The sequence below is a fragment of the Protopterus annectens genome, chromosome 7.part0 (assembly GCF_019279795.1).
Source record: "Protopterus annectens isolate FY-2018-M chromosome 7.part0, PAN1.0, whole genome shotgun sequence".
Taxonomy (NCBI): domain Eukaryota; kingdom Metazoa; phylum Chordata; order Ceratodontiformes; family Protopteridae; genus Protopterus; species Protopterus annectens.
In genome coordinates this window covers 404,707,953-404,734,137 of record NC_056739.1, presented here as the reverse complement: position 1 = coordinate 404,734,137, position 26,185 = coordinate 404,707,953, and the positions used below count along the sequence as shown (strand labels likewise).

General features: G+C 42.4%; 1 protein-coding gene across 1 annotated transcript; it reads right to left on the bottom strand.

Moving 5' to 3' along the window:
- Positions 1-5,457: 5,457 nt before the first annotated feature.
- Positions 5,458-25,146, bottom strand: LOC122805963 (small nuclear ribonucleoprotein E-like). The gene is made up of 4 exons (XM_044076204.1): positions 25,017-25,146; positions 8,477-8,601; positions 6,251-6,329; positions 5,458-5,802 (listed from the first exon to the last, which is right to left on the bottom strand). The coding sequence occupies exons 1-4, from the start codon at positions 25,144-25,146 to the stop codon at positions 5,747-5,749; spliced, it is 390 nt and encodes a 129-aa protein (XP_043932139.1). The 3' UTR covers positions 5,458-5,746.
- Between the last annotated feature and the right edge of the window lie 1,039 nt (positions 25,147-26,185).

Below are 26,185 nucleotides of genomic sequence, written 5' to 3'. Positions count from 1 at the left end.
TTAGGACATCTGAAAAATTTTGACCACTTGTAGTTGTGCCTTCAGTTGCTCAGATGAAATCTACAAAACTGAAAAGTCTTTACACTGTTTTCTAGGAGCCAAACTAACCATGACCTAATCTGTTAAGTAGAAAGCTTAGTGGGTTAAGGGCAAGACAAAATAGTAGTAAGTCACCCTGGAATATCCCCCTTTCAATTTTTATCCCCGGAATAAATCATGGCTTAACTGCACAGTAATTTGCCACCGTTTCAGTCACTACTGTAATTGATCAGCATAGAGTTGTACATTAACTCATTCACTCCAATGGCGCTCAACTTCCAATGGGCAGAGCACAAGCCTTTACACAGAACCAAATTATGTCCTCAGATTTAAAATAAATGTTCACATCCTTGGAACTATAGGAGTTAGACTTATAAATGGCAAACCCTTCAGCACAAACTATTTTTATAGTGGTAGTATTCTTTAGGTTATAGGTCTCAAACTGAATTTTATAAGTCACAGTATCTTACTGTAAGCAGGTTACAAACTATTAAACATATCTTAGCAATCAAGTTGCACATATACTGTCAGCAGCATTTTATTCATCTAGCTGGGAGGTTTCATACGAGGCCAAGTTGTTACTTGGTTGTCAAGACATGTTAAAATGTCTATATAAAAAAAAGTTAATCTTTTAGTGCACTACACAATCTAATATTAATGCAGTTCAGTTTGCCACTATGCAAGCTTCAAGATCTTTTAAAACCTTGTACAAAGCATAGTTTTGGAATTGAATTATTGATGCAAATATGAAGTAATTTGATGCCTACAGGAGTCAGTAAGAGGCAACTGCAGATGCACCTGGAGGCCTACATCATGACTGGAACTCTTGTTGTATTGTCATGATAGAGTGACTATAAAACTCTGTTGGCATCAATTCCAGTGTATTAGTTTAATCAGAAAGAAAGTGTCTAGAATAGCTTACAGGTTTCACTCAAGTAGGAGTATTTGTTTTCCTATTAACCAGGCTGGAGTGTGTTCGGGGCACATACAGCTGGTTCTTACTCATGACTAACTCATGTAAAGTTAGTACTTTCAGCCACAAGTTAAAAGTGCTGCATCTAGGTCTGTTTTTTTCCAATTAGGAGCCCCACACTGTCACTCTGGCAGTTACTTCATCTCATTTCACATCTTGTACATTTGAACTTCATTCTTTTACTTCTATTCATTTAGCAGTTATGTTCCACAGGATCTTCATAGATATTCTTCCAATATATCATTTTGGTGGTGTTTCAATTCCTTTTATCCTGATCCAAAAATTTTTTAATTGGGAAAATTGTTTTTGGTACCCATCCTTTAGTTATCCACACACTTAAGGTTTTTTGCCTGTGCTGATATCTTTAGTTTATTTGCAATAATGCATGCTAGAGCCCAAGCTGTTCTGATACTGTATATGAGTATTTTCTGCCGACCCATTCCCTCTCGTATAATCTAACGGGGACAGAGTTGCTTTATTGGATACTTCCATGAAGACATTTGATTTCTCTTATTCCTTACTCCCTGTGTAAGGAGGGAAAGAATTTAGCTGCACAAAGTATTATACCCTACTTCTGGTGTATTGCATGAATCTCTAGACAGTCTTACTGTGTTAATTTGTTTATCAAATTTCTAACTTTGGGTTTTAGTGACCCTGTAGTTTTTCCATTGACCTTAGTGTCAACTCTTCCATCACTTTCTTCTAAACACTACACTAGTTTGCTACCTCTTGCAAGCATTCTATAGAAAGCTCCAGAGCATCTTCTGGTGCCACAACACCAAGTCAGTTCATAGGTTGGTACTAGGCTATTGGCCCTAGGACCTATGCAAGCCTAGCCATAACAATTCCCTGGCCACTTCCGACACCATTTACTTCCCTGGACCCCTGTCCAGCAGGGCAATGGAAGTGTTCCCCCAGGGTGAATTTCCTCCCAGCCAATCAAGGTTCCTTTCGAAGAGGGCCAAAACTGCACTCTGCTTGACATGTGTGGGCAGTCTATTCCAGAGTCTGGGGAGTGTCTGGGTCAGGAACCTATCCTATCATGTTTTGTTTATTGTGATAAGGTTTAGATCTCTGGAGCATGTGGCTCTGAGGGACTGGGATTTCTTCAAGTGTAGCATGTCCAACAGCTCTGGGTTTGACATGGCCTTGTATGTTAAGAGATTGCCTCAGAGTAGATGTGCGACAGTATAGCTGGAAGTTTGTTAGCAAACAGCATCTGCTTTAGGCCTGTGATTCTTTTAGTGAGGTATTTCTGCAGCCTTTCCAGTTGTTGCAGATGTCGAGAGGTACATGCCAAATGGGGTGTTTCATTCTATAATGGTCTAATGAGGGATGAGTAGTGGGACAATGACCTTTTTTCTGGATGAAAAGCCCTTAGTGGTGGCGTGACAGGATTTCCTGACTGTTGTGGCGATGTGGTTATTGGAGACACAACTGTCTACTTATGTCCAAGTCTCTTATCACACTTGGTGTTTATACTGCCACCTATGTGGCAATTCACAGGGACACGTTTTCCCCCAAAGGGGATAACTATACATTTCTAGGCACTGAGCTTATGCCCATGGCTCTGGCACCAAGCATCTGTTGTAATGCCCTTTTGTAGAGTATACACATCATTTAGTGATTTAATAATGGCTCCCAGTATGCAGTCATTTGCAAACTTAGCCAGAGTCCCCTAGTGTTGGCCTGTACTTCAGAGAAGTAGATGCCAAACAAGAGAGATCCCAGGACTGAACCCTGAGGTACTCCACTTGTCTGGAGCTTGATTTGGAGTCGGATACTTTTTATAATGTAGGTTCTGTCAGTAAGCCAGTTGGCAACCCATCGAGTGATGTAGGGATCAATGCCCAGCTTAGTAAGTTTATCTAGTATTCCAGGGTGGGGGATGGTGTTAAAGGCCTTGGCAAGGTCCAGACAGGCTGTGGACTGCCTTACCCTCGTCTAAGCTCTGGAGACGGATTCGAAGTCAATCAGGTTCAGGAGACAAGAGCGGCCCTATGAACCCAAACTGGGCGGGGTCCAGTGTTTGTTTACAAGTTCCATGGCCTTGCAGATCAGACTGATGAAGGCGATAGTTCCTGGGATCCAAGGTTGGTCCCCCCCTTGTGAAGTGGGAGAACTGTAGCTGTGTGCCACTCAGTGGGCACAAAGCCTGAGGTGAGGGTATGATTTAACATGACACTTAAGTAAGGTGCCAGTTCATTTTGTAGTTCATGCAGTACACAGCCCAGAATGTCATCTGGTCCCATGGATACTGTATTCTTAGCTTTGGAGACTGCATTTACCAGTGTGGCCATTACCAGAATTTGGCAATCTTCCAGTATTGAGATGGGCCATTTAGGGGGTTAAGTTGGCACTGAATTGATCTGCCAGGATATTTGCAATATCTTTGGGATCAGTATATTTAACGCCATTCTGTTGTAGCTCAGAGCAGATCTGAGCATTGCCATTTAGATTCTTAACAGTTAGAATGCCTTGTGGTGGTCTTTGGAATCTTTGGTAATTTTATTTTAACTAGCTTTGGAGAACTTTGAGGGATCTTAGCTTCTTACTGAGGCTGGTTTTGCATCCTGGGATTTTCCTCTTTTCTGCAACAGTTTCTTCCTTTTGTTGTGAAGTTTGTTTATGGCAGGGGACTACCAGATTGGCTTTTTTTTGGAGGAGAGCATCTTGGTTCCATTTGGGATGGCACGATTCATGCTCGTACAGTGCCTTAGTGTAGGACTCTGCAGTCAAACTTTCAGTTCCCGTATGCATGGGTGTCATGAAGTTTGACACTTCTGATTTGAGTAGCATGAAGTTGGCTTTGGAATAGTTTATGGATGTTTCCTTACTGGGGGTGGGATGTGGATGTTAAGGGTGATTAGCTTATGGTCTGACCTGACCAATGAGGGAGTGACTATAGGTGTGGAGCATCGATTTCCCATGTTGGTAATGGCCAGGTCTAGGATATTAGAGCCCCTGGTGGGACTATGGATTAGTTGATCCAGGGCATTGGAATTTATGAATTCCAAGAACCGTTGGGCAAAGGTGTTGGTACACGAGTAGTCTGCCCAGGTAATGGCAGGGTAGTTGAAATTACCAGTATTAGTTTGCTGTGCAACTCCCAACTAAACATTTGTACTGGTTTCCTACGGAAGGCTTCAAATGGCAAATGATCAGATGTTTCCTGCTCCACTGGTTTCTCCTCAATTCGGGAGATGCAATACATTCCCAGTGCTCTACCCTGACCAGAAGTAGACTTTCTACACTAAATCCTTCACTTTGCAGGTAATCCATAGCTTTTTTTAGTTTATCCATTACTAATCTTTCCTACTTACTCAGTTTTACTTGTGTTGTTAAATTTTCCAGGTCAGGATGCCTTTGCCTGCATTTCGGTGCTGCTCTTTGTATCGATTGCTTTCACCATAATTATTGCACCATATAAATTTTTTTGCCTATGTCCACATTTCAACTGTCTCCAGCTTCTCAATTTGGGGACTCATTGCTCCATCTATGCTGCGATATAACCGGTGTTAGACTTGGTACATTAAATCCTTCACTTTGCAAGTATTCCATAACTTTCAACTTCTACTTTACCAAGCTTCTGTTCTACGTTCTCTTTGTGCCCTTATTTTTTGTACTGTGAAGTCTCATCTGAAAGCCTTTGCCTACATCCCTCTTAGAATATATTCGGCCTGCCATTTTAGAAATTATTAATTTGGCTCTCCTTTACATGACTATTGCACCATATTGTATCTTTCCCATACCCATATTTGTTTTATACCTTAAAAGTCTAAATCTGTTAACGAACACAATTTTATTTAAAGCTTCCGACAGTTTTCTTGTGGAAGTATTTCTTTCCTCTAATTTCAGTCTTTTTGCATATTTGTCTGGAAATTATGGGCTTCTTGCATAAGTCATTTCTCTCATCCTCTGTATAGCTCTTTTTTGGCCTATCAATTTGTGATTTTACCCTGGGTGTGCTATCTTAATCTACTTCTGTCCATGATTTTACGCACACTTATTTCAACCCCCCCCTCTCCATTCCAACCTCCTGTTCTGCTAACAGCGGGATACCATGGACAAAGGAATATGAAGCATGTGCACTAATCACATTAAACTGACAGATTTACTGCCATTTTGTGGGGATACTTTTATAGCTGCGTCTGCTTTTACGAGGATTGCGAGCTTTTGTAGTTCAGACTGAACTACAAGTACATTTACAGGGCTGCATTCACATGGCCATACTGTAACTCAACTTGTTGCTGGACAGATGTGGTTAAAGTTAAGCTATTCATCAAGTCTGTGCTAAGATATCAAGTCAGCACCTGGCATTCTGTACTATGTACAACATATCAAAAAATGTACATCTGAACAATTTTTGCAATAAATTGTCTTGCACCAATTGACTACAGAACTGAATTTGCAAACTAGCAGCCCAAGGAATTTAGACTTGCAAATGTAGTTACAGAAAGCTTCACATTTATTCTGCGTCAAACCCAACACATGCTACAGTTAGAAAGTGAACCACTTAAATACAAAATGAAATAGTAGATTTCAGCTTGGAGAAGGGAACGTATAGTACAGTACTCTTCGGAAGTTTCTATACTGTAGAAAACCTTGGTCAACTCAACTTGGAGAACAGGAAGTTTCTGTAAGGCATTTCACAAAACATTTATAAAAATTCTAAACAAATTACAATCAAAGAAACATGTATATAAAATGACCAAATGTCATCTGGGTTAAGTTCTATCCTGAAACACTCTGTAGTAACGTGATGTTGTCACCCTTCAGCATAATACGACCTGACAGGGAAGGAAAAAAAAAAATCTTTATTACACATTCTCCAACTTGGAGAGAAAAAGCTTTTATTTTAATACCAGTCTCCCTCATTTCCTAAATTAATGTGTACACATTTACCTGGGTACCACTCATGCTGCCTCACCAGCATTCACACAATGATTAGTCAAGCTACAGTCCCAAGTGCATCAATACTGTCAACCAAAACCAACACTTAAAAACTGAAGTTTGCACGCTAGGCACACCCCCCCCCCAAAATAACTAAGGTACTAAAACAAGTTCAGCAGCAGCTAGTTCACAACAGTAACACAAACATGTACCCCCCCCCCACCAAAAAAATTTGCTTCCGACAGTATAGGCTTATGCAACCAAAATAGGCCTACATTAATCAATCCCTCATCTTAAACACAAGGTTTGGTTGTTAAATTTAGACTTGACGAAACAAAGTCTTACCCAGGGGCTTTCTTGCTTTTGATTTCATGTGGATTTCTTCAGCATCATCCAAAACCAAGTTCATGTATTCATCAAATCCCTAGATAGAAAAAAGGGATAACCAAAAGATCAATGGATGCCCTCTCTAGCATAAAGCTTACCCTAAGTGACAATGATACCAAAAGGAATCAAAAAGGTATTCCAATTAATTTGGATATTGGCATGACTTCACAAAGCCAAATTCTTATAGGTTCAGTGACAAGTTCTAGGCTAGCTGCCCTTGCAGGCCATTTTAAGCCTCAGTTTCCCTTTTCGTGCTCCAATTAACCCACCACATTTGGTTAGAGCTCAGTCATACCCATCATATGGTTTATACATAATGTGCAATGAGAATAACTAATCCCACAGATAATTTAAGTGGACCCATGCATGAGAAAACACATGCAGATGCCTCTAGTACAGGGGTCAGCTCTGGTGGCAATTGTTTCTCCATCCCCATATCCAAGTTAGTTCAAGAGCAGTGGGTACCCTCTGCAAGATACATCTGTCCCTCCAAACTGTTCTGTCAGGATACGATGCATTCCAGACCTAGGTCACCTTTTAACAATCTGGGGATACAGGAGACAGGGCTATCAGTACAAACATGTTTAGGCCTTGCACCATTTTAGTAAGCTGTGGGCGTTCCAACTGTTGCATGTGGCTTGACAGACAAGCCCGAGTGGAGCAATGACATCCAGAGTTAAGACACGCTGTTTATAAGCTGTGCAATAAGGACTCTTTTACAAGAGGACACATGTCAAGTCACTGTCCACAGGTTTCATAGGCATTAACCAAGCTAATGTCCGCAAGGCCCTTTTTAAGCCTGGCCATGCATCCCAAATCTGGGAAGTTTGGATACCCTTGATAAATATGTACAGTGAACTGGGTCAACTCTTAGTTCCATATTGACAATACACCCATGGGGTAGTACTTTCCCAAAGGATGAAATAATTTTGTTTTTGGCATTTAGTTTCAGTTCATTACAGCACCAGTTATTGGGACAAATCTTAGCTACAGTAGTCTGGTATTGGCTTTTACTTTAGATGCCAAACAGGGGGGTACCCAGCAGGACTCCACTGGTGACTTTGGAAAGTAGAGGCATGTGGCATGTACTTGCTTTTATCCACTCCTTTGATGACCTTTTGAAATAAAGCCCACCAAGCTGAATAAGCTGATCTGCCCTTGAAATCAAACTGGTCCAGTTTGCAGGTTCCTTGTATCACGATTGATTTGTTCCACGATACATTTTTCCATGGTTTGCACAACAGGCTGGTCAGATTTACGGGTCTAGGACAAGTTTTAGCAAGATCTGCAACAAACTGAATACTGACCCCCCCCCAACCAAAATGAGGGGCTTAGGAGTTTAAACGAATGACAACTTTCCTCTCCCCAAGACATAAATGCCAAGGTACAACTAGCCCCATTCCTGTCTGTATTACTACTAACAAGGTACAAACTAAAAAACTGCTTTTTGTCACAGGATGTGTGATATTAGAGACAGACAAGTCAAACAGAATGCTTTGTCTACCCTGGGAATATCACAGCAGTTTAGCCAACTGCCACAGACTAAGCAGCCATAAGCAAAACAAAGTGAATGCTTCAAGGCTTTACTAATTTGTCATCTTACAAAGGCAAAGTTGCCTAATGGACAAAGTTATGGCAACATGCTCCACAACTTCCATAATGGAACTGAAACAGTTGGATATTAAAACAGTATGTAGAATCTGTGCACCTCAGATGGGAATCCTCAACATCACCATAGCATTCTGGAAAGCTGCACCAAGGACCTCAGTGTGGGCTCTTATACAAGGTGCACTTCAAATTAATTCTTAGCTTGACATAGAACTCTGCTTAATGCAAAGGGTGCGTCATTGTTAGCTGAAGTGGCAAACTTGTGCTACCTACTCCTGCTGCACCCCCCTTTTTTCTTCACATCAGCTTGCAGTCTGTCCAATTTTACTCTAGGCATAGTGGGCTCCGTGACCCTACAGACCACCATTAGTTGAGATAGACAAAGAACTTTAAGTAGGTTGCCAGTTTTTTCCTTGCCATATATGCATGCAGTCACACCTATAATTAAGTCTCCCTATCCAGGTGAAGAATGTCTTTAAAAGTATGACTAATCCTTGTCTGAAAGCAGAATGGCAGTAAAAGGATAAAAACGAGTAAAGTTAGGACCAAGAACCTGAATGTGGGGATATTACTTACAATAATGCAGCCTTCTATCCTCATGTTCACTTGTTCATACAGCCAGACCTGGATTCTTGACCTCTGCAGAGGAGGAAAAAAAAAAAAACATGAGTGAATATGTAGCTTTCTGGTAATTCTGAAGCCTATTTGTTTTCAGATGTAGACCGAAGCAGACATTTGCTGTCAGGGGGACAGCGGTACATTTGTAGAAAAATCATGCACCCCAATTTTTTTTTTTTTTTTTTACTGAGCAGACAGTATACTCCTTTATGAGAGACATTCTCACTGTTCTGATATACTGGGGGGGGGGGGGTTATTCAGTTTATTGACCCAGTAATTTCACAAGCACAAGTAAAATTACATGTGAATATTTTGATAAGGATGCAAACTAGTTTATTGACCCAGTAATTTCACAAGCACAAGTAAAATTACATGTGAATATTTTGATAAGGATGCAAACTCCTCTTACAGAACCATTAGACATTAACTGAACACAAATGATAGTACAAGCATAAGCACATTAATTTGGAGAGAGAAAAAACCTCAAAAAGCCAAGAAACTAGCGTCTCAAAATTACAGGTACAATACCACAGTTATTGTGCATAAACAAGCACCCACAGTTCAAATTAAACTTGAATGGGCCCAATGCGATCTTTTAGAGGAAGCTTTACTCACTACATCAACGGATCTTTAAATATCTAGTCTCCCACCAGGACACAAGTGCTCTTCAGCAATTACGTTCTGCTAGCTGGCTTTGTCCGAGGGGGGTTGAGAACCCCTGATAAGAGTAATCAAATCCTCAGCCATTTTGAGCATCTGTTTTTTAGGCATGGGGCCTTGAGAGGGGCTCTGTGGGCCTTCTCTTTTAGTTTTCATGGCTGCTTTAGATTTTGTGAAAGCCTTAATGGAAAAGGAGGAAGGCCTGAAGACACCTTGAGAAGTGGCAGGCCCGTCTAAACTCTGAGTTTCCCCGCCAAGAGTGGCGTCAGTATCTGTAGTCAGAATGGGGGGCCAAGAAGCCTGCGACCTCAGGCACAGAAGACGCTGCTAAAGAAGAGTCATCGGTAGTCAGGGGCTGCGTAGGCGCCTCGCTGAGAACCGGAGCACTGGTAGTCAGCTTTAGCGTGGTGTCGGTAGAAGTCGCGGACCTTGTATGTCGGTCCTTATCTTTGCGTCTTTTACTCAAAACTGGAGTCTGTGTATACGACGACATAATGTAATTAAATTTACCAAAAGTGTTGGGTGAACTCTGCCCGACACTTAATAGTGCGTTTGTTGAATCTAGCACAAAAACGGCAGGCCGAGACGTTGTGGTCTGGGCCTAAGCAAGGAATACAGAAAGAATGGAAATCTTTATGCGGTATTTGCTTCCCACATGAAATGCAATTATTAACATGGTCTGACATCGGTCTGAGGCAAGAAAAGTTTCCCCAACAGGGTACTTAGCTTTCAAGAAGACTTCGGCTGAAATATTTTCGTAAATCTCAGGAGCTGGCCGACCGGCACTTGCGAACTGCTGCTTCGGGCACCACACGGCAAGAAAGACGGAAGATGGCATCGGCTGGTTCTTTTATTCCCCTGCCGCACTGACGTCAGGGAAGAAGCGACGACAACAGACACCGGACCTAGACTCTGGAATTCGGCCAACCGAGGACCCGCCTGACAGCAGGATAACCCATCTGTTGTGACTGCAGCTGTATGCACGATGAACATCATGCAGCCAACATTACATTAGTTTTTCTTGCCCCAGATGTCAGGTGCCCCCCTAATGGGAAGCAATTAAATCTAAATATACAAGGTGGTTCTTTTGGCTTTTCCCAGTTAGGGGTAGCCACAGCGGATCACGTCTGCTCATGATTGGTAGTGGATTTTTACTGTGTCAGTTGCCAGCCCGGCACCCAACCTTCCACAGAAGGCAAATATGCACTCACACCTAGGGGCAATTTAGGGTGTCCAATCCACCTACAGCATGTCTTTGGGATATGGGAGGAAACGGGAGCACCCAGAAAAAACCCACGTGACCACAGGGAGAACATGCAGACTCTGCACAGAAGGCACCCCAGAGGATCAAATCAGGGAACCTCTTGCTGTGAGGTGACAACGCTAACCGCTGCACTGTGGCCACCCTAATACCTCAAAACAAATACACCAGAAAGCTTAAGCATTGAAAAGGAGAGAAGAGGTAAAGCCAAATGAAGTCAGGGGGCTGGAGGGAGGGTAACCAGGACTGCAACAGTGAATACACTCTAACATCCACATTTATGGCAAGTGTACACAATTTTACTATGTTCTTAGTTTCACTGCTGCAGTCATTACATTTGGGTAGATTCCCAAAGCTAAGGATGGGAGGAGAAATTTAGATAGTATTAAGACCAGCTATAAGGCCCTACAAAACTGCAGTGGCAAAGCCAGTTCTGGATTTAAAGAAAATTGGCAAATGGTAATGTTTGGTGAATGTACAGAACTCCAAGTAGCAGCTTCTAGGATATCCCTGGTAGGTACGCCTCTGAGAAAGACTGTAGAAGTAGATGCAGCCCTGGTGGAGTGGGATCCGATCCCCTGTGGGATAGGTTTTTCATGGTGCTTCTAGCAAAAATGAATGCAATGACCTATCCATTTGGAGATGGTTCGCTTTGAAATATCCTTCCCCTCTGTTCCTGCAGCAAATGCCACCAGCAATTGTTCAGATTTCCTTTGAAGTTTAGACCTGCCCAAGTAGGATCAAAGTTGTCTGTGCACATCCGAGTGCAGTATCCATTCCCCTTTATTCTGTGGATTAGGAAAGGTGGTAGGCAAATGAATGGCCTGATTAAGGGCCACACTGGAAACCACATTTGGCATGAGTGGATAGGACACCCTATCCACATGAAAGATGATGAAAGGCTCCACTGCCTTAAGGGCCTTAATTCAGATACCCTACTGGCTGAAGTGATGGCTAAAAGGGAAGCCGTTTTACAAGAAAGGAATTTTAAATCTCCAGTAGCAGCTGGCTCGAAAGGAAGGGTGAGTTTCTCCAATACAAAGAAAAGGTCCCAGGCTGGAGTTGGAGCTCTCCTGGGTGGTCTTAAATTTGGCCCCTCTGAGGAACTGCTTGAGTAGTGGAAGAGAGAAGAGGGGAGGTTCAGTGTTATGAGCTGAAATGGCAGAGGCATGAATTTTTGAGGAAAAAGACAGGCCCTTGTGAAGCATCTCAGTTAAGTATTGTAAAATCTGAGGTAAATTGGGCACTGCTGTGCTCATCCCTTGAGATTGGTTCCAGGCAAATAATCTTTTCCATTTTTCAGCATAAGATTTTCTAGTACTAGGCCTCCTTGCCTCTAAAATCACATCCATCACTGGTTTACCGAGGGATGGTAAAGGAGAGCTTAGGTAATTAGCCAGGCTACTAGGTTCAGTGTTTGAAGCAGAGTGCGCAGAAACTGGTTCTCCTGCTGAGACAGCAGGATAGGAGTCTGAGGCAGGTACCATGGGGCCAACAGTGACATTGTGCAGGTGGGGGTACCAGTGTTGCATTGGCCAGGCTAGTGCAATCAAAATCATCCTTGGTTTGTCTTGTTTGATCTTTAGTACTACTTTTGAGAGCAGAGGAGGAAAGGCATAAATGGATAGGTTTTTCCAGCTGAAGGACACAGCATCCACTTTCCAAGCTTGTCTGTGGAGTCCTTGCACAAATTTTTCCAACTGATAGTTCTGGGGGGAGGCAAACATGTCTATATCTGGGCTCCCCCATTTGCTTGTCAACATGTTGAAAATCCCTGGTTCCAATTTCCACTCGTGTGGGTCCATGAGGGTTCTGCTTAGACCATCGCCCAGTGTATTTAGTTTTCCTGGCAGGAATTGAGCTTGTAGATGTACTTGGCAGCTCAAGGCAGTGTTCCACAATGCCATGGCTAGTCTGCAGAGGGGGTAAGAATGTGTACCCCCCTGCTTATGTACCACAAACAGTGGTGTGGTCAGTCTACCATTAATTGACTTGGAAGAATGTGGTCCTTGAAGGCTCAGAGCATTTTGTACAGCTAACATTTAGGACTGATGTGAAGGTGCATTTGAATTGGGTTCCATTTGCCCTGAATGCACTTCCCTGCCAGGTGCACACCCCCCCCCCCCATGCATAGTCTGAGGAATCTGTTAGGGTTTGGGCAGCAGGGTGTAGTGTGAATGGTAGTCCCTTGTTTTGGTGACAGGCCTCTGCCCACCATAGGAGCTCTAGGCATAGGCAAGATATGACAGCAATCACTGCTTCTAGCTCCTGAGAATGTTGATACCATTATAGTTTCCTCATATGCAGTCTTGCATATGGGATTAGAAGAATGCAGGAGGCCATGAACCCCAAGGCTTGTAGCATTTGCCTTGCAGATAGCAGGGTTTTTGTGACCACTTGTTTGAAGTAGGTTGTCAAGTGAATGTTTCTCTGGCGTGAGGAAACAAATCTGGGAAGTTGCATTCAAGCTTGCTCCCAGGAATATAATTTGTTGACAGGGTACCAGGTGTGTTTTCATTTATGATGTACCTCAGACAAGTTAGCATCCTCTGTACAAAAGCCAGATTCAAAAGTATATCCTGATTTTCTGCCTGAATGAGAATCGTCCAGGTATTGGTATATTTGAATATTTTTTTGCCTGCAAAATGCAATGACTGGAGCTAGGCACTTTGTGAATACTCTGCGCAGAGTATTCACAAAGGGCAATGCAGAGAACTGATGGCGCATGCAGCCTGCTTTGAAACGTAGGTATCTTCTGCAAGATTCCCTGATTGGGATGTGTAGGTATGCTTCCTTTAAATTTAGTGCTGCCAACCAGACAGCTTTGCTTAGCATAGGAAGCAACTGGTGAAGTCAGCATCTTGAATTTTGGAATCACCAAAAAAGGCATTTACAGTAGGCAGGTCCAGGATAGGACACCATGAATTGTTTTTTCTGGGCACCAGGAAAAACCTAGAGTAGAAACCTTGCCCCTTTCTCTCTTCTGGTACCAATTGAATAGCCCCTATGCTTGAGAGAGTACTTGCTTGCTTTTGGGCCTCTGCCCACTGCTTTGGAGGTAGATCCGGACAACCGCTTGGAGCTGTTGACGTGTGGAAGTGAAATCTCTGTAGGGGGGCAGTCAGTTGAGAAGTGCTTTTTTAAAAAGTCAGAGTTTACCATGGGGGGGGTTACTACTCCCAAATTTGGAAGTGAAGGCCCCCCACTGCTTATTCCTGTGCATCCCCTGGGACTGAAGTGTGGGTGCCCTGCTGGATCTGGGTTTGGACTGAAGGTCCAGAAGAGGCAGGAAAGGACCAATTCTTAGAAGGCCAATGCCTACTAAATCTTGGCAGCTGTACTTGTAAAAAGTTTGCATAGATTTAGCTTTTTTTCCTTTATCTTTTTAAGAACTTCTGCCTTGCTGCCAAACAGGTGGCCCTGATTTAAAGGAGCATCCAGTAATTTCACTTTAACAATCTGGCAAGGATTGCTCCTTAAGCCAAGCATGCCTTCCAAGTAGAGACCCAGTTACCACAGCCCTGCAAAATGCCTACAGTTAATCAAAACTGCATTGCAATGTATGTTTACCAACTTGCTCAGCAGAATGCATAAAATCCTGTAAATCCTTATTTTCAGCACAATCAGGAATCATTTTCTGTTTAAGCAATCCAATAATATGCAGCTGATACTTTATATGAAACTGGCAACTCAAGGCCCTAATGGCCAAAGTTGCAGAAGTGTATACCTTCTTACCCCATCTATCCAGCACCCTGGAGTCTCCAGAGGGGTAGAGATTTTTGGCAGTAGTAGCTTTAATGGTCTTGGGTCCCTGTAAAATGGTTTCAGGAACCGCAGTAGGAGTTTTGAAAAGAAACCAGAGAGAGTCTGGAACCCTGTAATATCCATCAGGTTTTCTGGAAGTAGGAGGTAGAGAGTCAGGGGCCATGCTAGATTCTGAAAAGGCATTAATGTTCAGTGCAGGAGGTATAGCTATAGGCCTGTGCTGGGGCAGGCGTAAGAAATCCCCAAGCCTCTTTAGAATCAGAGAAATCCTGACTTTCCCAATGAAAAGCTCCCTGAGTATGCAAGGACTCACCAAAATAAATCCTCTGGGGGGAAAGCAAAGGGAATAGAGTCCTCCGCATCAGAATCCTCATAAGTAGATAAGGGTAAATCTTGATCAGAGGAAACAAATTTCAGAGTCCTGGTCAGAAATAAGCAAACTCAGTCCTAGGTCTTAGAGAGGGAAGGTTGGCTTCTCCTGATTAAAGTAATAAGGTCTTCAGCCATTTTTTCTTTAGGCAGAGGCCTGACCATGCAGTCTGGGCATCAATTTTCTAGGCATGGTTTGAGTTTTAGGCCTTGAAGATGGCACCGGTTTAATATGCAAGTCAGTAGGCCTGACTACACCCTCAGAAGCTGGTGCCTGCACAGCAGCTCCAGACCCATCCAAGGTAGAGACATCCATGGGTTTCACAGTTGAAGCATCTCACGGCATACCAGACTCCGAATAGGTCTCAGAGGCCTGCAAATCTGAAGTAGCATCAGGGGTTGCAAAAGCATCTCAAAGTACTGGCGAAATGGGAGGCCTCTGTCTTTATCTGTTTTTTTCAGAACGTCGGCAGTCTGATGGCTTACCGAAGACTTATCAGGATAATTGAACAGAGCACCAAAAAATTTAGAAATGCAGATGTACAGACTACAGATTGTTTTGTGCCTTAAGCCACAAACTGACAGTTAGGTATGTAGTGGTCAGGACCTAGGCAAGGAATACAGTACAAATAAAAATGAGGCATTTGCTTTCCACAAGAAATGCAATTATTTACTTTTACGGACATCAGTTTAGAGCAAGAAAGTTTCCCCAATGGGGTACTTGGCTTTTAGTTGAAAGTGTAGGCTCTGAAACTCAAGTCGGCCGACTGGCACTTGCAAACTGCTTCTGCTTTGGGCACCGCAAGAAAGTATGATGTAATGACATCGGCTGCATTTTTTATACCCCTGACGAAACAGATAGCGACAGACATAGGACCCAAGACTTTGTTAATCAGGCTGACTGAGGGCTACTGCAAGCAGATAACCCAAACGTAAATCTATAGCTCAGGGTGGACTGATACACACAGCGCATACGTGGTTAGGTACAGGTTTGTCTGGGTTGCCTGGCATTTTTACTTTATGTAAAAGCAAGATGTCAGTGCCTTTGCTATGCATTCTCTTGGCCAACACCAGGGCATATTGGGCACACCTACATCCTACAAGGTCATCCTTAGGGATTTCCTCCTCGGAGTCCCCCTGTGGGCATGGCTGTGGGGACCTAGGTACTGGTGGGGGGGGCTGTGTATCCCTTCCCTTTGCTGCTCCTGTTTCCATTGTGTAGCATGGCACACTGTCAACATCTGTGCACATGTGGCTGGAGAGTACTGCAGGGATCCACCAGATATATCAAGGCACCAGAACCATGACTTCAGCAGCCCAAACACACTGATGTTCCTAGCTTGTGCCTCATTATGTTCTTCTGTGGGTATGTGCACATTTCTGATTGGTATCATCCATGGTTTCACTGTAGCCAGCATCCCCCAGTAAATGGCCATGTGAGATGTCCCCCCTAGCAAACATCTGGTACAGCTGTTAAGCGTGCCATATATGGAAGTAACTGCCAGGGCTGCCCACACATTCATGACAAAGCCCTGGGGAATGCATACAACTTGGCAGTTTGAGCAATACCCTTTTCAGTTGACGTGGATTCTACCCTCCTCACTATGTGCCTTGATGTGTACACGAGTGCAATCTATGGCACCCAGTACCTCAGGGTAGTGTGCTACACAGATGTGTTGCATACTGCTGGCCCTTCCCTCAGGGGTGTGAGGAAAATAAATGTGCTTACTGGCATGTGGTAGCAAAGCATCTAGGAATTGCAGTACCCTGGATGTTTATGCCTGAGACCCCTCCCCCCCCATCACATCCCCAGCTGGTCTTTGGAAAGTACCTGTAAGCTAGTACCTTAAGAGCTACACATACCCTCGTTGCCACTGGGATGGGCCCCCTCCTGTTGGCTCTAGATCAGAGTTGAGAGGAGGGCGTCAGAGCTGAGTTCTAGCATGTCCCTGTCCACCTGTAGCACTTCTCCAGCTCATATACAACCCCTGGAAAGTTATCCTGGCTGTGACCACAGTCTTGGCCTGTGGCAGTGAAGTGAAGCCATTATAGGTGCTGCAACAAGGTAGTAGAGGTAGTCTCCAAAAAAGTCCATTGGAAAGACTAGGACAAAAAGGGGGGGCAAAATACAGCTGAACTCTTACAATAGCCACGTAAAGAAAAACTGCTGAGGACTTTAAAACTTCTGTATTCTGCTGATACTGTAAGCACAAACGTTAGTGGACATGTCATTAGACTATAAAGAACCAGAAGCTAAATCACATACAACAACCCAAGTCACAAATGTTATATACCAAATGTGGATTGTGTGAAAACTGGATGCCATATTGCTTTGGAAAGATGCCTTTATTATATGCACACTCCCTAACAAGGTTGTATTACCCCTACAGAAATGACAAATCAAATCTTGCTTTTGCAGGAATTGAATAACTTTACAGAAGATATCTGGGTTTACATGCACAAACCTATATGTCGAAGCTCCAGATGTCAAAACTTTGGATAGGACATTTCAGACCTCTCTACCACCTAAACAAGTGCAACCATGGGACATAAAAGGGGGGATGTTTTGTGGTTTGACATACTTGCATTTGCAATTATGCAGTCACCATACTGCTGAACATTTTCCGGCTGACCAAATGCATGTATACAGATATCTGCATGATACAGGAACAGTCTTAGCCATAACTTAATCAAGTCTCAGTAATGTAACTTGAGATAGTTGCCTCCAGCACAAAAAAAGTTTATTCCCGTGCCATGCAGCTGGATTAATTTTCCAATACTGTCACTGCAGCATGGGGAGAGGGGTGCCAACCTTAGAATGAAAAAAACAATGCCACAGAATAGTAGCTTAATGGGCATAAAAAGCTCACAGCACTTCCTGAAGAGTTCCAGTGCCCCGACCCCAAATTACCTCCTCCGAAAGGGACCACTGGCTTAGTAGGGATAGCCCTGTTAAAGTGTAAATAAGGAACTTGCAATATGGCTGCACACTGAAACAGCTTAATTTCAGGTGTGTGTGGGCAGGCAATCAAATTGTATCTGGGTAAATTTTAGTTACTGACTACCAAGTACACTGCTGGATGTCAAAATAAAGACCACACTGGCTGGGAAAACCCTGCAGCTGTTCAGCAAAAAAACAGTTGAGCTTCAGCTCTGGTACAAGAGATGGCTCCCAGTAATTAAAAGGGGAAAAAAAAAGAAAATTTACTATATGGTGGATTAATTGAATAAGAATTTATCAAGTCAAAAGGCTAGAAAAAATATTTAGCTATTCAAAACTGGAAAAAAACAGGTTGCAATGAAAAGGCTGGCAGAGTACAAGGCTTCAAGAACAGTATATATATAAAAAAAAAAAAAAAAGTCGGATTTTCTGCTGTACCAGCAACATAGGTAGGAACAAACTAGTACAAATAAGCAACCATTCCAGCAGAAAGTTGACACCGACAAAAATGAAGTACTAAATATTGGAAGATAGAATCATTCACTGTACACTAGGCAGAAAAAATGTAGCCCAATAATCAGGGAATGCTGACAGACAGGTGTCAGATTCAAACTGCTGCACCCAGCTGCCAAGTATTTCCCTAATGCAGAACAGGTCAAAGACCCAATAAAGTTGGCTGCCAAAATACTAAAACAGAAATCAAAATAATTTAAGCAGGCTATTTGAAGTATGGAATACTGTAAAGAAATAAACTTGAAGGATCTTTAGAAAATGGAAAGTGGGAATACATGGAGAATAATGTTCAAGAGGAGTGAGGTTTAAGAGATTGTGCAGTGCACTGAAAAACAGATTAAAAAGGAAAAAAAAAAAAAAAAAAAAAAAAAAGTGTGCCTAAACTGAAAAGTTGTTTGCAGATTTCCATTAGTGTGCATTATGCCTTTACTGTCAAGTGTAAAGCAGTAGAAATTTGTGGATAAGTCTAAATTTCTGCACAGCATTAACTGTCTTGTTACAAGATAATGCTACGTTCTAGCGGCTAGAAGGAACGATACTGATGTGCTTGCCAACTATGTGGACGACCATGGGGAGTCTCAACTTTGCTAACCTTCAGGTTGGCAGAGAGCAGCACAACCAGCTGTAGTACTGGATTTTACTTACTAATGGAGATATTGGCAAATGGGCATACCTACATTAAACAAATCTCCGAAACTAATGTGAGGTAGTGCTAGGGGGAGTAGGGTTGTGCATATACAACATATGCCAGCAGAGTTAACTGGGTTTTGTAAATAGTTATGTCATTTGATTATCAAACGGATTTGTAGATACTTATGCTAAAAATGTAAGTGGTTCCTGCTGGACAGAAAACAGACACGTCAGACTACTTAACTGTTGAAATACAGAATACTGGAGGAAAAAAAAAGGTTAATCTCAGCTAACAAGAAAAATTAGCTGGAAGTTAAGATTTGGGTTTAGGCCCCAACAACTGTCACAGATCTGAGGGCAGTCAAAGACTCAATGTGGCTGGGATCCTGCTCTGTTGTCCTCAGTGGTGAACTAATTGCTACCCTGGGGTGCCAGAGAATGGCTCGTTTGAGAGGATAGAGTGGAAACCAGTCAGGTGACCAGATGTTGTCACTATAGCACTGAAATTGTATTTGAATACTAGTGAGCTGCAAGGTGGACATTTTGGACCTGACAGACTCGCATCCACAGTAATCTTGTCTTGCTTTAGTCAACTACAGAACAGCAATTATTCAGTTAGGAAAAATATCAGGAGATTAGCTAAATGTATCTATAGAGTTTATTTTATATTTCCAGTGACTGTAGTGTTTAATGTAAATACAGTACTTTATTACGTACATCTAAACCTTTCATTGTGGCTGGTCTTTTAGAAAATATTTAATGTTTTCAGAGTACTGCCATAGGTCACTGTGGCTCCACATTCCTGAAAGTCTTTGCGCTTGGTTACACACTACAATTTGTGTAAGTATTACAAATTGGGTATGCTGGTAAGACCCTTAAAAGTAGCTGGCTTTGGGTGCTCTGGTGGCAGATCTACCTTGTAGTCTGGGTGGAGGTGGCAGCACTGGCAAGTTGTAAAACAGCCTTTCCCCAGGTGGGATGTGAGAATCAAATCTGTGAGACAGGTATTGAGAGAGCAATGATTTCAGAGAGTGGAGGAGGACTTTACTTGGAACATCTGGCTAAGGACTTGGCTCTATAGTTGTCAGTGGGCAGTCTTTATTTGGGGCCTGGAGAGAAAGCCCAGTCCCAAGACTGGTGTGTGCATTCCTTGTGTGCTCAGAGAACAACTTAGTACAGAGGACTGCTTCTGAAAATATGCACCTGTTTTTCAAAATGAACGTTTCCCACCTGTGTCAGTGGTGAGGACAGAAGCGCCTTGATCCTGGCCCAGGAGGGATATCACAGCTCTCCTCATAGAAAGACAAAGATGGTACTTGTGTCTAAGACAACTTACCTGGATTACCAAGCAAAGCAGACCAGATATCTTTGCTTCCTGTTTGCTTCCAGGCTAGAATATGCAACAGCAGACTATTACTGAAAAAAAGGATTAACCCTTGAAGCTAGTTTTAGAGAAAAAAATAACTCGTTTTGTTGGGGAAAGAGGCACTGCTAGTTGAATACACTCAAAACCCCGAAAACGCACTGTTGTCAGCTTGAGATACACAGAATTCCAAATGTAGTCTCTAAATTTCCCCAAGTCTTTTAAAGTTCGTGAAATTAGTATTGTTTCAATCTGATGCTAGCTCTTCGTAGCACCTGTATTGTGCCCAGCAATTACTCTTTCTGCAATTTGTATGGAGTTACATGTATTGGAAATAACCAAACACAACCGATACAACACTGCTACCACCAATCTGTCTGGGTAGTCTACCACATTGCCCTCGTTCTGCCTGCAAACTCAAGACTTTGCATCTCTATATGCAAGACATTAACCACTGGGTATAGCAATTTCAATGACCGATGTTAATCTTACCTTTTCAGACTACTATATCTGGTAGTCACACATCTATTTTTGAACTGCTGTAAAGAGCGATCACATATGATATAAACCAACATTTTCTACAATGTTTTTGTGGTGCATGTTTCCAGAGATTGTCGCTTCATTATAATGTTTCAACAATCCACAACGCAACAGTATTAAAGTGTTTTATTCACTGGTTATTTCTTCCCACAATATTTACTTCCCTGGAGCAGTCTAGCAGGGCGACTGACATGATCCGAAGTGAATTTCCCCATCTCCCCCCCTCTCGCTAAAGTTTTTGAATCACATTCTTGTCATAAACAAGGGTTTTCTTGATGCTGCAGCTTTTCTGCTTTAAAGGCTGCTTTCTGCACATTTATCAGGACCAAATGACATTCTTAGGACATCTGAAAAATTTTGACCACTTGTAGTTGTGCCTTCAGTTGCTCAGATGAAATCTACAAAAATGAAGTCTTTACACCGTTTTCTAGGAGCCAAACTGTAACCATGACCTAATCTGTTAAGTAGAAAGCTTAGTGGGTTAAGGGCAAGACAAAAAAGTAGTAGTAAGTCACCCTGGAATATCCCCCCCCCCTTTCAATTTTTATCCCCGGAATAAATCATGGCTTAACTGCACAGTAATTTGCCACCGTTTCAGTCACTACTGTAATTGATCAGCATAGAGTTGTACATTAACTCATTCACTCCAATGGAGCTAAACTTCCAATGGGCAGAGCCCAAGCCTTTACACAGAACCAAATTATGTCCTCAGATTTAAAATAAAATGTTCACATCTTTGGAACTATAGGAGTTGCTTATAAATGGCAAACTCCTCAGCACAAACTATTTTATAGTGGTAGTATTCTTTAGGTTATAGATCTCAAACTGAATTTTATAAGTCACAGTATCTTATTGTAAGCAGGTTACAAACTATTAAACACATCTTAGCAATCAAGTTGCACATATACTGTCAGCAGCATTTTATTCATCTAGCTGGGAGGTTTCATACGAGGCCAAGTTGTTACTTGGTTGTCAAGACATGTTAAAATGTCTATATAAAAAAAAGTTAATATCTTTTAGTGCACTACACAATCAAATATTAATGCAGTTCAGTTTGCCACTATGCAAGCTTCAAGATCTTTTAAAACCTTGTACAAAGCATTGTTTTGGAATTGAATTATTGATGCAAATATGAAGTAATTTGAGGCCTACAGGAGTCAGTAAGAGGCAACTGCAGATGCACCTGGAGGCCTACATCATGACTGGAACTCTTGTTGTATTGTCATGATAGAGTGACTATAAAACTCTGTTGGCATCAATTCCAGTGTATTAGTTTAATCAGAAGGAAAGTGTCTAAACATTTTAGAATAGCTTACAGGTTCACTCAAGTAGGAGTATTTGTTTTCCTATTAACCAGGCTGGAGTGTGTTCGGGGCACATACAGCTGGTTCTTCATGACTAACTCATGTAAAGTTAGTCCTTTCAGCCACAAGTTAAGTGCTGCATCTAGGCCTGGTTTTTTCCAATTAGGAGCCACACACAAGTCACTCTGGCAGTTACTTCATCTCATTTCACATCCTGTACATTTGAACTTTATTCTTTTACTTCTATTGATTCAGCAGTTATGTTCCACAGGATCTTCATAGATATTCTTCCAATATATCATTTTGGTGGTGTTTCAATTCCTTTTATCCTGATCCAAAAATTTTTAATTGGGAAAATTGTTTTTGGTACCCATCCTTTAGTTATCCACACACTTAAGGTTTTTTGCCTGTGCTGATATCTTTAGTTTATTTGCAATAATGCATGCTAGAGCCCAAGCTGTTCCGATCCTGTACGAGTATTTTCTGCCGACCCATTCCCTCTCGTATAATCTAACGGGGACAGAGTTGCTTTATTGGATACTTCCATGAAGACATTTGATTTCTCTTATTCCTCACTCCCTGTGTAAGGAGGGAAAGAATTTAGCTGCACAAAGTATTATAACCTACTTCTGGTGTATTGCATGAATCTCTACTGACAGTCTTACTGTGTTCATTTGTTTATCAAATTTGTAACTTTGGGTTTTAGTGACCCTGTAGTTTTTCCATTGACCTTCGTGTCAACTCTTCCATCACTTTCTTCTAAACACTACACTAGTTTGCCAACTCTTGCAAGCATTCTATAGAAAGCTCCAGAGCATCTTCTGGTGCCACACACCAAGTCAGTTCATAGGTTGGTACTAGGCTATCGGCCCTAGGACCTACGCAAGCCTAACCATAACAATTCCCTGGCCACTTCTGACACCATTTACTTCCCTGGACCCCTGTCCAGCAGGGCAATGGAAGTGTTCCCCCAGGGTGAATTTCCTCCCAGCCAATCAAGGTTCCTTTTGAAGAGGGCCAAAACTGCACTCTGCTTGACATGTGTGGGCAGTCTATTCCAGAGTCTGGGGAGTGTCTGGGTCAGCATGTTTTGTTTATTGTGATAAGGTTTAGATCTCTGGAGCATGTGGCTCTGAGGGACTGGGATTTCTTCAAGTGTAGCATGTCCAACAGCTCTGGGTTTGACATGGCCTTGTATGTTAAAAAGAGATCGCCTCAGAGTAGATGTGCGACAGTATAGCTGGAAGTTTGTTAGCAAACAGCATCTGCTTTAGGCCTGTGATTCTTTTAGTAAGGTATTTCTGCAGCCTTTCCAGTTGTTGCAGATGTAGAGAGGTACATGCCAAATGGAGTGTTGCACTCTATAATGGTCTAATGAAGGATGAGTAGTGGAACAATGACCTTTTTTCTTGATGAAAAGCCCTTAGTGGTGGCGTGACAGGATTTCCTGACTGTTGTGGCGATGTGGTTATTGAAGGAGACACAACTGTCTACTTATGTCCAAGTCTCTTATCACACTTGGCGTTTATACTGCCACCTATGTGGCAATTCACAGGGACACGTTTTCCCCCAAAGGGGATAACTATACATTTCTAGGCACTGAGCTTATGCCCATGGCTCTGGCACCAAGCATCTGTTGTAATGCCCTTTTGTAGAGTATCCACATCATTTAGTGATTTAATAATGGCTCCCAGTATGCAGTCATTTGCAAACTTAGCCAGAGTCCCCTAGTGTTGGCCTGTACTTCAGAGAAGTAGATGCCAAACAAGAGAGATCCCAGGACTGAACCCTGAGGTACTCCACTTGTCTGGAGCTGGATTTGGAGTCGGATACTTTTTATAATGTAGGTTCTGTCAGTAAGCCAGTTGGCAACCCATCGAGTGATGTAGGGATCAATGCCCAGCTTAGTAAGTTTATCTAGGATTCCAGGGTTGGGGATGGTGTCAAAGGCCTTGGCGAGGTTCAGACAGGCTGTGGACTGCCTTACCCTCGTCTAAGCTCTGGAGACTGATTCGAAGTCAATCAGGTTCAGGAGACAAGAGCGGCCCTACGAACCCAAACTGGGCGGGGTCCAGTGTTTGTTTACAAGTTCCATAATAAGTTCCATGGCCTTGCAGATCAGACTGATGGGGGCGATAGTTCCTGGGATCCAAGGTGGGTCCCCCCTTGTGAAGTGGGAGAACTGTAGCTATGTGCCACTCAGTGGGCACAAAGCCTGAGGTGAGGGTATGATTTAACATGACACTTAAGTAAGGTGCCAGTTCATTTTGTAGTTCATGTAGTACACAGCCCAGAATGTCATCTGGTCCCATGGATACTGTATTCTTAGCTTTGGAGACTGCATTTATCAGTGTGGCCATTACCAGAATTTGGCAATCTTCCAGTATTGAGATGGGCCATTTAGGGGGTTAAGTTGGCACTGAATTGATCTGCCAGGATATTTGCAATATCTTTGGGATCAGTATATTTAACGCCATTCTGTTGTAGCTCAGAGCAGATCTGAGCATTGCCATTTAGATTAACAGTTAGAATGCCTTGTGGTGGTCTTTGGAATCTTTGGTAATTTTACTTTAACTAGCTTTGGAGAACTTTGAGGGATCTTAGCTTCTTACCGAGGCTGGTTTTGCATCCTGGGATTTTCCTCTTTTCTGCAACAGTTTCTTCCTTTTGTTGTGAAGTTTGTTTATGGCAGGGGACTACCAGATTGGCTTTTTTTTTTGGAGGAGAGCATCTTGGTTCTATTTGGGATGGCACGATTCATGCATTCATGCTCGTACAGTGCCTTAATGTAGGACTCTGCAGTCGAACTTTCAGTTCCCGTATGCATGGGTGTCATGAAGTTTGAAACTTCTGATTTGAGTAGCATGAAGTTGGCTTTGGAGTAGTTTATGGAGGTTTCCTTACTGGGGGTGGGATGTGGATGTTAAGGGTGATTAGCTTATGGTCTGACCTGACCAATGAGAGAGTGACTATAGGTGTGGAGCATCGATTTCCCATGTTGGTAATGGCCAGGTCTAGGATATTAGAGCCCCTGGTGGGACTATGGATTAGTTGATCCAGGGCATTGGAATTTATGAATTCCAAGAACAGTTGGGCAAAGGTGTTTGTACACGAGTAGTCTGCCCAGGTAATGGCAGGGTAGTTGAAATTACCAGAATTAGTTTGCTGTGCAACTCCAACTAAAAACATTTGTACTGGTTTCCTACGGAAGGCTTCAAATGGCAAATGATCAGATGTTTCCTGCTCCACTGGTTTCTCCTCAATTCGGGAGATGCAATACATTCCCAGTGCTCTACCCTGACCAGTAGTAGACTTTCTACACTAAATCCTTCACTTTGCAGGTAATCCATATCTTATTTTTTTAGTTTATCCATTACTAATCTTTCCTACTTACTCAGTTTTACTTTTGTATTGTAAAATTTTCCAGGTCAGGATGCCTTTGCCTGCATTTCGGTGCTGCTCTTTGCATAGATTGCTTTCACCATAATTACTGCACCATATAAATTTTCTTGCCTATGTCCACATTAACTGTCTCCCGCTTCTCAATTTGGGGACTCATTGCTCCATCCATGCTGCGATACAACCGGTGTTAGACTTGGTACATTAAATCCTTCACTTTGCAAGTATTCCATAACTTTCAACTTCTACTTTACCAAGCTTCTGTTCTACGTTCTCTTTGTGCCCTTATTTTTTGTACTGTGAAGTCTCATCTGAAAGCCTTTGCCTATATCCCTCTTCGAATATATTCGGCCTGCCTTTTTAGAAATTAATTTGGCTCTCCTTTACATGACTATTGCACCATATTGTATCTTTCCCATACCCATATATTTCTTTACCTTAAAAGTCCAAATCTTAACGAACACAATTTTATTTAAAGCTTCCGACAGTTTTCTTGTGGAAGTATTTCTTTCCTCTAATTTCAGTCTTTTTGCATATTTGTCTGGAAATTATGGGCTTCTTGCATAACAGTCATTTCTCTCATCCTCTGTATAGCTCTTTTTTGGCCTATCAATTTGTGATTTTACCCTAGGTGTGCTATCTTACTTCTGTCCATGATTTTACGCACACTTATTTCAACCCCCCCCCCTCTCCATTCCAACCTCCTGTTCTGCTAACAGCGGGATACCATGGACAAAGGAATATGAAGCATGTGCACTAATCACATTAAACTGACAGTTTTACTGCCATTTTGTGGGGATACTTTTATAGAGGTGTCTGCTTTTACGAGGATTGCGAGCTTTTGTAGTTCAGACTGAACTACAAGTACATTTACAGGGCTGCATTCACATGGACATACTGTAACTCAACTTGCTGCTGGACA